At 43.1% G+C, this 13,135-nt stretch overlaps 1 protein-coding gene across 3 annotated transcripts in view; it reads left to right on the top strand.

Annotated features, from left to right (window-relative positions):
* SLC1A2 (solute carrier family 1 member 2) overlaps positions 1-13,135 on the top strand; it is a 138,460-nt gene that overhangs the window by 98,512 nt on the left and 26,813 nt on the right. For all 3 annotated transcript variants that reach the window (XM_019639507.1, XM_019639508.1, XM_019639509.1), the window contains exons 5-6: positions 1,378-1,546; positions 5,456-5,582. In XM_019639507.1, coding sequence (XP_019495052.1) covers positions 1,378-1,546; positions 5,456-5,582 — 296 coding nt within the window. The remainder of the gene's footprint in view (positions 1-1,377; positions 1,547-5,455; positions 5,583-13,135) is intronic.

Below are 13,135 nucleotides of genomic sequence, written 5' to 3'. Positions count from 1 at the left end.
ATCACTCTTTGTTCCTGGGAGCATGACTCTGTTGCTCACGGAAGCCTCCCTTCCGATCACTCCTGCATTCTCTCTTCGTGCCAACATGGCTCAGACCACAGGGCCTGCATGTGGCTGTTGTCCCCTCACACACTCAGCCTGGGCTTCCACTCTCCCTGCACAAGTGCATGCAGCCAGGCTAGCAAAGAGAGCACCCTGCCCCGCGTCGAGCACTGTGCTCCCTTCTCTCCCTTCGCTGCTAAGTGGTCAGTGAAGCAAGCATTGCTTACTCAAGGGCCCAGCTGCAGTAGGATTGGGTCCATATAGTGTGTCATGAAGCACATGTGGGGGAAAGTACTCAGTGGTAGTCAGGCCATCGGAGTTGAAGTCCCAGCTCTGCCTATAAATCATGATGTCTGACAAGTCACTTGAGTTCTCCATGTTTCCTCTTCCATATCTATTCAGGGTTCAGCCATCTGTTGCCTACTATTATACATGCCAGCGCTGACCTTCTAGGATTCCACAGGAGTTCTATTTTAATGCCCCTGGAGGTAGTGTTTCTCTGGGCTCAGATGGGAGTTTTCACAACACTCTGCCTGCAGGGTGCCTGGCACCTTTAAAAATAGGATGGCTGCCACAGATGTCGAGGAATAGCAGGAGAGGTTCTTGGGAGGCCGTTTGCACAGAGATGCTTGGGGAACATTGAGTAAGGCTTGGCATCACTGCCCAGAAGGAGGAGGTGTCTTCCCACATGGCATCTGAAATACAGCCACCCTGCTGTGGAGGCTGCTGGCAGCTGGCACATCTGGCACCCACATGGAGGTTCCCAGTAGGGCCTGCTGTTAGAAGGACCCAAATGAATTGGTCTGTGAAGACTGTCTGACAGGAACCAGGCAGGAAGGAGCAAAACAGGTGAATCATGAGGTGCTGATCTAACCCCCGCCAAGACCCTGGTCTTCCTATTCTTGACCGGATCCAGGTCCCATCACAAGGGGACAGGATGGTCATCCAGCTGGGTCTTACAATTATGAAGAACGTCCATATTGGACGTTTGATATTGTCGAGTGCAGAATAAAAGAAGCAGACAGCCATTCCTCAACTTGAAGCTTGTGCCCATTACTGACTCATACTGCTTAGAGCATGTCACAAATGAATGTCATACATCCTGTAATGATCACGGGATGAGGCCAGTTGTATCCTACTGTATTTGTGCAATAAGACATCACTTTATTAAACACAGACATATAAAATATTCCCTAATTTTTATAACCTTGTTTTGGCATTCCTTAGTTATTTTTAACATAACTGGAAGCTTAAAAATATGGAAGCGGCCAGGATTTTGGTGACCTTTTAGACCAAACCTCATCTTTATGTGTATTTTTTTTTCCACTCCATTAGATTCAAACAGTGACAAAGCAAGTCCTGGTGGCACCTCAGTCAGAAGAGGAGGGCAATGTCACCAACTCTGTCATCTCTCTGTTGACCGAGGCTGCAACAGATGCACCTGAGGAAACAAAGGTGGTTACCAAGAAGGGCCTGGAGTTCAAGGATGGCATGAATGTCTTAGGTAGGCAACCTGGTATTCATCTCCCTAGGGGGGCGCCTTTGCTTCATGACCATGGCCAGCCTTTTCTACATCTCAGCACCTCTGCGTTCCTCACTGGCCTTTCAGGAAACCAGATGCTCTGCTGTCCTCAAGATGGGGCAGGAGGCTGTCTCTGGGGAGTGGCCTGAAGGTCACTGGGACTGATAGCTGAGAGATTAAGGAAGAGTGAGATGGGAAGAAGCAATACCATGAGGGGACATGATGGACATGATAGCCAGAGGTCAGAAAGGGGAAAAGAGGCAGGACTGACATTCCTTGGGCACATTCCCATTCTGCATGGTATTGGCAAGTCCCTTTTCTGACTCTCCATTTCATGAAGTTACATGTTTAATTCTTTCAGTTTTTAAGCTTTTATTTTTTTTGAGCTGCCCTTGTGTACTAGTACTGTGCTAGGCCTTGGGGATGTCCCACCCCAGTTCTCATAGTCTGTAAACAAATACAGTGCTATCAGGAGTGTAAAGTGTTAGAATTTGTGCCAAAAGGAGCTTATCAAAAGGAGATTATCTTGTTTAATTTTCTGGAAGTCCAATGAGCCCTTTCTCCTAACCTGAAACCTTCTTACCATCCCAGAGATTGTTTGGCTGTCTAGTTGGATGAACCAGGTTTGGGTCCCTTGTGGACCACTCACTGGTTATCTGATTATAGGCAAGTTTCCCCACTTCTTGGGCTTCATTTGTAAAGTGGGGATGGGATTGGCATTTTTCTTGTAGCTCATTTTGGGCATTAAATGAGATCGTGCATGTGGAACACAATAATACATGCCACGGGCTTAATTCATGTGAGCTACTGTCATTATTAAAAGTGGGCGGAGAGCTGAAGAGCTTAATAAAAAAAACAACTTCCACAGAGGATAGAGACTCCCCGTCTCGTGAGTGACTGTAGTTTGCTCAGTTTACTCCCCACCCACCCCCTTGTCCACTCCCCACCAGAACCCCCATCAAGTATTGGAATGGTGTCCCCAAGACAAGAAAGAGGGACATTTGGCCATAAGCTGAGAAAGATGGGAAAATCTGGGTGGAGATGTTCATCCATGCAAGCGAGATTTCTAAGGATTTCTGTGAGAGGTGTTCAAAAGTGGATGAGCTCAGTGGTCCTTCCACTTAGCCATCTAGGAGATTGAATACCTTTGTCTCCTTAGTAAGGTTGGCAGATAAAATACAGAATGCCAAGTTATGTGAATTTCAGATAAACAAGTAATTTTTTTAGTGTACGTCCCAATATTGCATGGGACATATTTATACACCACCACCCCCAATTATTCATTGGTTATCTGCAATCAAATTTTAACTGGGTATTTTGTGTGCTTGTTTGTTTTCAATTTGATAAATTTAAATTTACTTCTTACTCACCCAGAATGGTCAAAAAAGGCAGAGGAGCAGGATTGCTCAGCTACTAAAAAGCAGAAGCTCCAGTGAGGGAATTTTTTTTTGGCAGGAAGTAGGTTGGGTAAGTGAGAGTGAGGAAGGAGATGAGCGACTAGGTTGCCAGGCAATGGAAGATCAATAAACACTGTTGACCATCAGTGTGAGGCAAGAGGAGGAAGGGGAGAGTGGAGAACGGGAGCGTTCCTCTGAGAAGGAGAGTTTGCAAACATCCTCAGGAGGCCCTCATGAGCAGCTCTTGTCTCTCACTGCCCAGATATCTGTGAGCCTTTCAGGACCTTCCCAACGGCCCTTGGTTTCCCAAACCCTGTGGTCCAAGTGGCTCCACAGTTATCTATACACCCTGGAGGAGGTCGAAGCCATGAATAATGAGGCCAAAGCTTTGGAGTGAATCATTCAGAAGACTTTCAATGTCGTTTGCCGACTCTCGGTGGATTCTGGGAAGTCATGCGACCTTTGACTGTGCTGGGGAGTTTCAACACAACTCACTCTTCTCTCAACCCCAGTGAGCAAGTCTAAAAGGGCTTTGTTCAAATGGAACACCACTGCTCCAGTGAGTTCAATGAGGCAATATTTACGGAGGGGAGTGACAAGCTGGACCTGGGCTTCCAAGTGCCGTTTGAGGCTCTGGAAAGCCAAGGGAAGTCAGACTGTTGAGAAACTTCCCATTTACAAATCACAGCTGAAAAAAGGTTCTTTCCATGGCTTTCCAAAGGCAGAGATGGTAGCTTTCTTTGTTTTTCTGTTTTTGGCTTTGGAAAGTCCCGAGGGTCAAGCATTGCAAGAAGTAACCATAAAACCGTGGTTCTGGCCTCCCATTTCTTTAAAGACTTAGTCCTCTCCCAGAAAACCTCCAGAGCACTTCTGGGCTCCACTCTAATCCTAACTGCTTAAATCAACTCCTCTGAGAGATTGCTTCTTTAAACATTTCTCTTTCTCTTGTACTCACAGATACGGCCAATTTCTGCTGACCCTGCAAGGGGCACCTGTTTTATACCATTATCATATTATAATGCTATCATTACCTGATACAGCTCAAGACTCCAGGCATAACTGGACACAATAGGAAACTGGACATCCAAGGGAGTAACTGGAAATTAGGTCTGCCAAACTGGGACAGGGTAGAGGTGGGGGAAGAGGAGGGAAACAGAGGGAAGAGAGACTGGCTTATATGGTAGGTAGTTCAGAGAAAAAAAAATCAGATGGACAGCAAGGTCCTGTAGCCAAGGGGACAGCAATATTGATTTATAGTCAAGCAAGTCATCCTAATTGGAGACCCAAGATTGGCAATAATGGACCTGGAGGTGGGGGGCACATGGTAACTGGTAATCAGAAGTCCAGACAGCCCCTAGGCAGTCATGGGGACATGTGTTAGCCAGGAAGCACTCCCATTCCCCCGGTTGTTTCTGGGTGAGACTCCAGGCCAGGCAGGGGTTTGGTGAGGAGAGCAAAGCCAGGCCTTGGAGAAACTAAAGTATAGGGCACATTCCCAGGACTAAAAACTCAGGTGCAGGGAATGAGGCCAAAGCCAACACAGGAATAAGACCCAAGGTTGAGTGTTGAAGTTGGTCCAGGACCTACCTAGTGCAATTTGATGCTGACATCAAAAGGTGAGGACAGAGCTCCTCAAATCCTTCCGAGGTTAGGATTGATCCTGGAGGGTAAGGTGGGGCTAGACTTAGATGAAAGTCAAATAATGTTAAATGACCGAAGCGGGCTGAGGGGCTAGGAAGTAACTAAGTCTATGTTCTATCTTTAAGATCCTGGGGAAAAAAAGAATTGAAAGAAAAAGCATTCGAATCTTTTTGACCAGGAAAAGAATTGTGATGCATTAATAAATAACAGGTTAAACCCAAATAAACCGGTTCAGTTGGGGTTTTCCAACTGTTTTGGATTTCTCTTTACTTTCCATTTGATTTCTTGAGATTCCTCCTCCTTCTCACATTAGGTGTGTAGCCACAGAAAAATTATTTTATGTTTAGGATTTTCCTAGAGTGAAACATACCAATAATGCATGAATTTGGGATAAACACCAAACTAATATAACCCTGGCAGAGACTTGACTGGCTAATTGGTCTCTGCTATTCAAATATTGGCTCCAAAGTTTGCATGCAAATCCCCAAGTCCCAACAAGCCTTCTTTCATTTATCTATGTACTAATAAAATCTGTTTATACATGCTTTCATAAGTGAGGAGGAGAGAGAAGAGGGTACTTTTTAGTTTGGAATGAAAATGAATTTATTTTCTTCAAGAACCAGCACTGCTGACAGTTCAACTCACTCAGATGGAAAGTGTTAAGGGAAGCCATGCTTACCCAGGGGAAAGGCGTTTTCAGTGTGACAGCTAATGCTTTTGTCCTTTAATGCCTAATTCATGGGGCAACAGGTTGTGAGCATGTGGCTTCATACATTGGGATTGGTAAAGAACGAAGGAAAAGAAACGCATACTTTGTAATTTGTCCTTCTGTGTAATGTGTTTTGCCCCACAGGTCTGATAGGGTTTTTCATTGCCTTTGGCATCGCCATGGGGAAGATGGGAGAGCAGGCCAAGCTGATGGTGGAATTCTTCAACATTCTGAATGAGATTGTAATGAAGTTAGTGATCATGATCATGTGGTAAGTGGGCTTGTTCTTACTTCTTCGTGGTGGGGTTATGAGAAGGTCTTGGGGTCCCCAGAAAACAATGGAAAGAGTGGGTGGATGTGGATCAAGCAAAGGGCTCTCTGGAAGGACTTTGAGAAAGGGATGAAAATCTCTTTTTTGGAACTTCCCCTAGAAAATGGGCCAGGAAACTATGGCGCATGGGCCGAATCCTATCTGCCACTTGTTTTGCATGGCCTGTGAGTTAAGAATGGGTTTTCTGTACTTATGTTTGCTGGGAGGGAAAAACAAATCAAAAGAGTAATAATATTCCACAACACATGGAAATTATACGAAATTCACATTCAGTGCCCATAAATAAAGTTTTATGAGTATTTGAACACAGCCACACCCATTTATTCCTGTATTGTCTAGTGTTGCTTTTGTGTTAAATAGCAGAGTTGAGTAGTTCTGACCAAGACTGTGTAGCCTGTAAAGCCTAAAATATTTACTATTTGGCCCTTTGCATAAAGAGTTTGCTGATCCCTGCCCTGGAAAAAAAAGCAAACGAAACAGAGAGACAAGCTGAAAAAACCAATCAGAACTATTGAAGCTGAGCAGTAACAGGAAACACTAAGATGAACCCAAGATACCAGGGGTATGGCATAACCCAGGACACGTGAAAGAACTACTGCTCCAATATTCCAGCATCCAAAGCAATGTATCTCTGATCTGGGTTACCCATGACTGAGAAGAAAAAAGAGGCAGTTCCCAGACCATGCAAGCAAAAGTGAAATCACAGAATATATGAGAACTGCAAGTGCTCTTGGGAATCTGGCCCCACCCTCTAGTTTTATAGAAGAGAATACTGTGGTCTGAACACACTAAATCTTGATTCTTTAACATCATGATGATCATTATAATAATAGGAGCTATCGTTTATTGTTTTTCATCTGCCAAGAACCATGATTGGTACTTAATACCTATCAAAGGTAATATCAACATCCCTGCAAAGCTGGACCATTATTCCCATCTTACAGAAAAGGCATCTGAGAGGCTCACTGAGGTGAATTAACTTGCCTAAGATTATATAGCTACGAAGAGGAGGAGCTGGAGTTCACGCTGATATTAAAACCCTTGATGCGTATCGGGGCGGGATGTTTTTATTTGCTTGAATCGTCTAAGCAACATTGTCTCCACTTCATTTCATGAGTGTCTGTGGTCAGGGTTCTGAAATCTTGGATAGCCCAGGAGATCATGAGGATTTACTTCTTCATCAAGGAAGCTGTGCCACCTTCAGTCCCTGGAACCATCTAGTGTCCCGAATCTGACAGAAAGATGTTTATGTGCATTTATTTCAAACCCTTTTGATGGTCCTGTATGCCTGCCTAGGGAAAAACAAAACAAAACAAAACAAAAAGCAAAAACAAAACAAAACACCACACATTATTAGACCAAACCACATCTGTGTTCATTTGCCACAGGAATTCTGGGTTACAAATTCCCCGTCTGCACGTCCCAGTCCTACCCACTTTCCCCCGCAACCCCACTCTGATCCTCTTCCATTTCTATGTGTGCCTTCCCCTGAAATTCTACCTTCGTTCTCTCTTCTTCTTTCCCTTGGCCCCTACTCCTACCTTACAAGGGCAGAAATCTGTTCTTGGCTTATATATTTTTTTTATCTCCACCGAACAAAACATGGTGATATGCCTGTAGTAAATTCTTACTAAAACTTCAGGAATGAGTAGGCTAGCTGAAGGCTCCAGGGTCTCAGATCAAGAAGATGTTTCTCATGAGTTCCTGAACCATATTTAATAGACCGGGCTTGTTCAAATCATTGCTTTATTGCGCTTTTAAATTACGGAAAGGATGCTAGTAAAATAATGTGTGTTTTTTTATGATTGACCCGATTCTTCAACTTCCAGGCAATGATAGATTTCTGAATGTTTCTTTTGTGTCAAGACTTAAAGCCACACACAGGCGATGCTGTAAAAAATGTTAAGACTTTTAGACCCATTCTGAGCTTGTTGAGAGTTTAATCAATGATAATACATAAAGCAGAATAAGCCTCTTGTTTGCTAGAATTATGAGCAGAGTGAGCATTGTTGCAGTTCCTGTGTCTGTATTATGAAGCCAATAACGTGGGCAATGTATGAAAGCTGCTTCCTTCATCTGTACCAACATCATTTCCACAGAGCCCTTGAAAGAAAGGGGATCTTCTAGGACATCAGATGAGTCATGGGATAAAATGTAGCCTTTCTTCTCCCCAGCGATGGAGGGTGGGCTGGATCAGTTTCCCAGTCACCGAAACCATCACTCCTAAAGATTTAGCATCATCTCCCAGGAGATGAAGAGCAATTGTGAGTCAGAAGTCAGACCTATGGAACGATTTCTGACAGCTGTTCAGTTACCTCATCTAGGCAGACAGTCAGGAGGGTGTTACATAACATGAGATGCCAATTCTACACATTTCTTTCATTCTTTAGCTGCCTTGTTATCAAATGCCTTCACATTTGATAACGGTGTGTGTGAGAACATTCTGGATAAAACAACCAACCACTCTTTAACTGACCCCCTCAAAGCTTAAAGAGTCAGTTCTTGAGTATTCTTCTCTGTGTGGTAGTAAGAATAGTAATAAAAGTAAAATATAACATTGAGGAGATTACTAATATGCTAATAATTATTATTATTAAATTGTGACATAGAGTTATTAAATTCTTGCTATATGCTCAGTACTATTTTGATTACTGTATTGTACTTATTTATTACTGGGAAGATAATCATTATTAGTACAATCAATATTAAATCATCACTAAGACTTAACCATATTCCTGCATTATGCTTAATGCTATTCCAATTACTTTACATGCATTAACTCATTTATTTTTTATAATAATACCTAGCAAAAATAGTACCTTTGTTATCCCTGTTTTCCAGATGAGCACAGAGTCTAATTTGCCCAGTATTGCACAGCCTAAGTGATGGGAGTTGTATGAAAGTGGTCCCTAACTCAACTTCTGTCTAACTTCAGACTGGATTGGATCCAGGATCCTCCTATTACTAGCTATGTGACTTTAGGCAAATTAGACACACTCTAAACCCCACAGCCTGATCTGTAAAATGGATTGATCACAGAATCTACATCATGAAATTGCTGTGAGAAGTAAGTGAAATTGCGACCAACAGTTGTGGAGCGTTTCCTATGTTCTGGGACCTACCTAAACACTTTATATGAACTAGTATTATTATTGTTGTTAGATTATGATTGCCATTACTATCATCACTTCAATCCATATTTTTTGTTTCTTTGTGTTCATGAATTTTTTAATATTGAAAAATCTTAAAAATTTCCAAGGCTCTCTGATTGGAAAGGAGAGAGAGAGAGAGAGAGAGAGAGAGAGAGAGAGAGAGAGAGAGAGAGAGAGAGAGAGAGAGAAGAGAAGAGAGAGGGAGAGACTTAATTTCAGTGAGGATACTTTCATATCCTCATTTTCTGCAAAGTTTTTAAAAATATTTTTTAATTTTGGAAACCTAAACAGAAAGTAACACTTTTTATAATCTCATCACTATAGAAACATAAAGTGAGAAGTGAACTCCCTCCTCACTCTTTCGATTCTCCTTCCCAGTTAACCCACCATAACCATCCTTGCATCATCCATCCATCCATCTATCCATCCATCCTTTCACTCCACAAGTATTTCTTGAGCATTTCTTTTATGCCCATAACAATTTTTGGCACTGGCGATATAATGGTGAATAAGACAGAGAAAGATTCCTGCCCTTGTGGAGCTTAATTCTATTGAAAGGAGAGGAAAAAAGTAAAAGGAAACAAAAGGTAAGAATTCAGATAGTAACCAGTGTACAAAATCAATAAACATGGAAACAGGAAAGATAGTGATGGGGGGATGGAAGTGAGGCATGAACTCTACAGGAAGATTCAGGGAGGGCTGTTTGGGAAAGTGACTTTTTTTGGAGGGGTGGGGGGAAGCCTGGGGGGTGTGTGGCACAGTGACTTTTGATGAAGACCTAAAGAATGAGAGGGAGGCAGCTCTATGAAGAACCAAGAGGAGAGTTTTCCAGGGGTAGCAAACAGCAAGTGAAAGTTTTCTGAGGGTTAGAAGGAAGGTCTGGTGTGGCTGAAGTGTGGTTAGGCAGTAAGGGGGTGTGGCAAGTGGTGAAGTTGGAGAGAGGGCAGGAGGCATATCCCACAGGACCCTTAGGCCACTGTGAAGAGCTGGGGTTTTATTTACATGTAAAAGGAAGTCCCTGGAGGGTTAGGAGCCTGGAGGCTGTATGAACTGATTTTTACTCTATCCTAATGAAAAGTTTTAAGCCACATATTGGAACTGTCAGCAAAAGTCACTCGTTGGGTAGCCAGAACACCTCTCCCGAGGTGGATTGGGCAAAATGGAGATTTTACTTCCTGAGCCTGAGTACAGACAGCAACTTTAAATAATTGGAAGGTGTCTTTAATTCTTTATTGACTGACAGACTCTTCCAATTCTGAGTTCTCTTGGGATCCATCCCAAGTTGGCAGACTGGCACTGCGATTGGAAGTGTATGGGACAGAACCAGAGGGGCTTTACGGCAGGACTAAGAAAGTCCCTCCACTTACCTCCACTCCAGGTGTCTGGCCCACCATCTGTCCTGTGCCTGGAAGTCCTGAATTAACTACTTTAGTGGTTTTTAAGACCAAAGGCCCTGAATAAATTGGAGCTGAAGTAAATAGTTTCCAAAGGCTAACCAAGTAATATCTGCATTTCATCAGATGCCCATCAGATTTTAATCTGTGAAACACTGGTTTCCAAACATGTCAGAATTCCCTGGGGAGCATATTTAAAATAGAAATGCCCCAAGGCCAGCTACTGGAAATTCTAACTTAATAGGTATGTGGTGGGTCCAGGGAACCCATATTGTTACCGGGCATGCCAGGTGATTCCAAAGCAGGTGTCTGAATACAGAGACCCAACTGAGCTCTGGGCATGTTAAGCGCTGTGTATGAGTTTGAGTTTGTGGAGTGGAGAGCAAACCTAAACGGGGCATCTTGGTGGGAACCTTAGGATGACAAAGACTGAGGTGCAAAGTAAGCGGAGGCAACAAGAGGCTATTCTTGGTATTCAACAGTAAGAAAAAGTCTTGACAGGCCAGTGCTGGATGAATCAGTGGCTTTGAAAACAGTACACAGAGCTGAGGATACAACCAGTCTAAAGGCAACATGGAAGCCATTCACTCCCCCTAGCTCTGTAGTCACGTCCTTCTCATGTAAACACTGGGCCGGCATTTACGTGGCATCCTTTGGCTTCAGCACGCTCACTGGAGCCCTGAGCTTCTTCATGCACTTTGGTTTATGGCTTTGATTGTTTGTTTCGGCTCAGAAGCTTTGAGTGGCGACCCTGGACCCTGTTTATTTGCCCTTTCTTTTCTATGGAGTGTCCTTTTCCATGAGATAATTAAGTAATATGGAAACGCAGGAACTCAGCTTCTGAGTGGAGGCTTTAAGTTACTTGTTTTGAAAACAGGTGCAGGGAAGTCATGGCCCTGAAAGGCATCGTAGAACAAAGACTCCTCCTGATTAGTGCTCATTCTAGTCCCACAAACAAAGTTGTTCAGGTCAACTAGAGCCCCTGCTTGCCATGTTTATTTCCCCCAAACACTCTACTTTTGGCCTTTGACTAGCACTCTCCATTAACAGTGGGGACTTATGTTTTTCCCAGCGAGCCGAGTGCTCCGAGGTAACCTGGTACCTCCCTCTTACTCATTTGGCTCTGGTTCAAATGTGTTCTCCAGGGGGACTTCATAGCTGGTCTTGTTTGGCAATGAGACTTGAAAACGTTTTCTCTCCATTCTACCAATTGCTTGTCCCAAAAGAGCAGAAAAACTGGACGGCACCCAAAACAGCTCATATTTGTATTTTTCTGGAGCTCTTGAAAGGATGATTGGTGCTTCAGAAAGAATTAATCTCTCAGTTTATGAAGATAAATGTTTGTTGGCTTTATTGGAAGGTGCATTCTGTTCAGTTATTTATAATCCCAGGGAACAAATTGCTGGCCCCTGAGACTACCCCACTGATCTATGTGAGGTGTTGTGACTATAGGCACACCGGGAGAATGTGACATGGCGGGAAACCCAAGGGTTTAATGACATGATTCTCTAATGCCTGTGGAAGCAGTCGTTAAGCATCAGCCAGCCTTTGCCTTAAGGAAAGGAGAAGTGAAGTCTACAGACCAGGTGCTCATCAGGGATGAGAGCGACTATGCTAATGTTTTAATTCATTAGTGTCAGTTACAAATCACCTCTTTCAGGAGAAGTGTCCTCTTAAGAAAATATTTTGCTTGTAAGAGCATCCACACTGGGTGGCAGTCGCCCAAGAGATGTTTTAGAAAGCCTCACTCACTCAGACTTGACTCCTTAAGCATGGGTGATGTGAGGATGTGGGGTATATGTCTGAAAACAGAACAAACAAGGATTCCTCTGTCAGGAGTCAGAGAAGTACTAGTGCTGACAGCGATGGGAGGATTGCTGACAGTGCATATATATGCATGCTCAAAAACGTAATCCTCGCAGCAACCCCGTGAGGTTGGAGATGGCCTCTTTAAGCATTGATTTGCACATCTGTAAAACGGGAATATGTCACTAACCAAGGTCATACAGCTGGTAAATGGCTGGACAGTCTCTGTATCTTATGTAATTGTGCATACAGGACTCTCATAAACTCCTTACAGTTTTTCTTTAGCCAGGGAAGGGCTTTTGTTTTTGCAAAAAAATAAAAAACAAAAGCAAAAGGCACACCTGGCATTGGTCCTCTCTCCCTTTCCTGACTCCTTTATTCCCGCTGGGGGCCTTATCCTGGGATTTTATTTTCCCCACAGTCGTTCTCTCAACTACATTTATAATTCTTAAAAATGTATCAGGCTTCTCACAAACATTTTCATTTCAGTCAGAAAGTGTCACAGGCTGAACAAGTTCATGCTCCAACAACACCAGATTGGGCAATAAAAAAGGGAAGCTGCCAACCATGTGAAAAATACTCCAGATGAGAGAGAATGTGGTTCGCTTAATCAAGAGTGAGGACAACAGTAAATTGTTTCTAAGCTCTCTATAAAATACTAATAATATGTAAATATGACATAAGCTTCTATAGGATAAATTGGTATATGGTAAATTGTCTGCTTAGATATGAAGAGGTAAAATTGCTGATTAAAGGGAAGTGGTTTGGCTTGGTAGGGGGGGAAAAACCAGTCATGGAGTTTCACAGACCTGAGATTGTTCTCTGATTGCTTTTGTTGTCTTGGACTGCTTATTTAACTTTTCTCAACCTCAATTGCCTCATTTGCCAAACAGGAATAATGATGCCTAGATTTTAGGAGTATGGTAAGAATTAAATGAGGCGATGTGTGGAGAGCTTTTCATTAGAGAGACAGCATTGTTAGAGTAAGTATGGAAAGAAATACTTTCAGACTTAGAAGTGATAAAACCACATTTCTCTAAATGTACTCTTTGGCTCATATGGTTTTCTTATTTTGTTCTCTCTCTCTCTCTCTCTCTCTCTCTCTCTCTCTCTCTCTCTCTCTCTCTCTCTCTCTCTCTCT

This window comes from Hipposideros armiger, unplaced genomic scaffold, assembly GCF_001890085.2.
Source record: "Hipposideros armiger isolate ML-2016 unplaced genomic scaffold, ASM189008v1 scaffold_44, whole genome shotgun sequence".
NCBI classification, from domain to species: Eukaryota; Metazoa; Chordata; class Mammalia; order Chiroptera; family Hipposideridae; genus Hipposideros; species Hipposideros armiger.
Note: the sequence above shows the minus strand (reverse complement) of the source record. Positions and strands in the feature narration are given on the sequence as shown.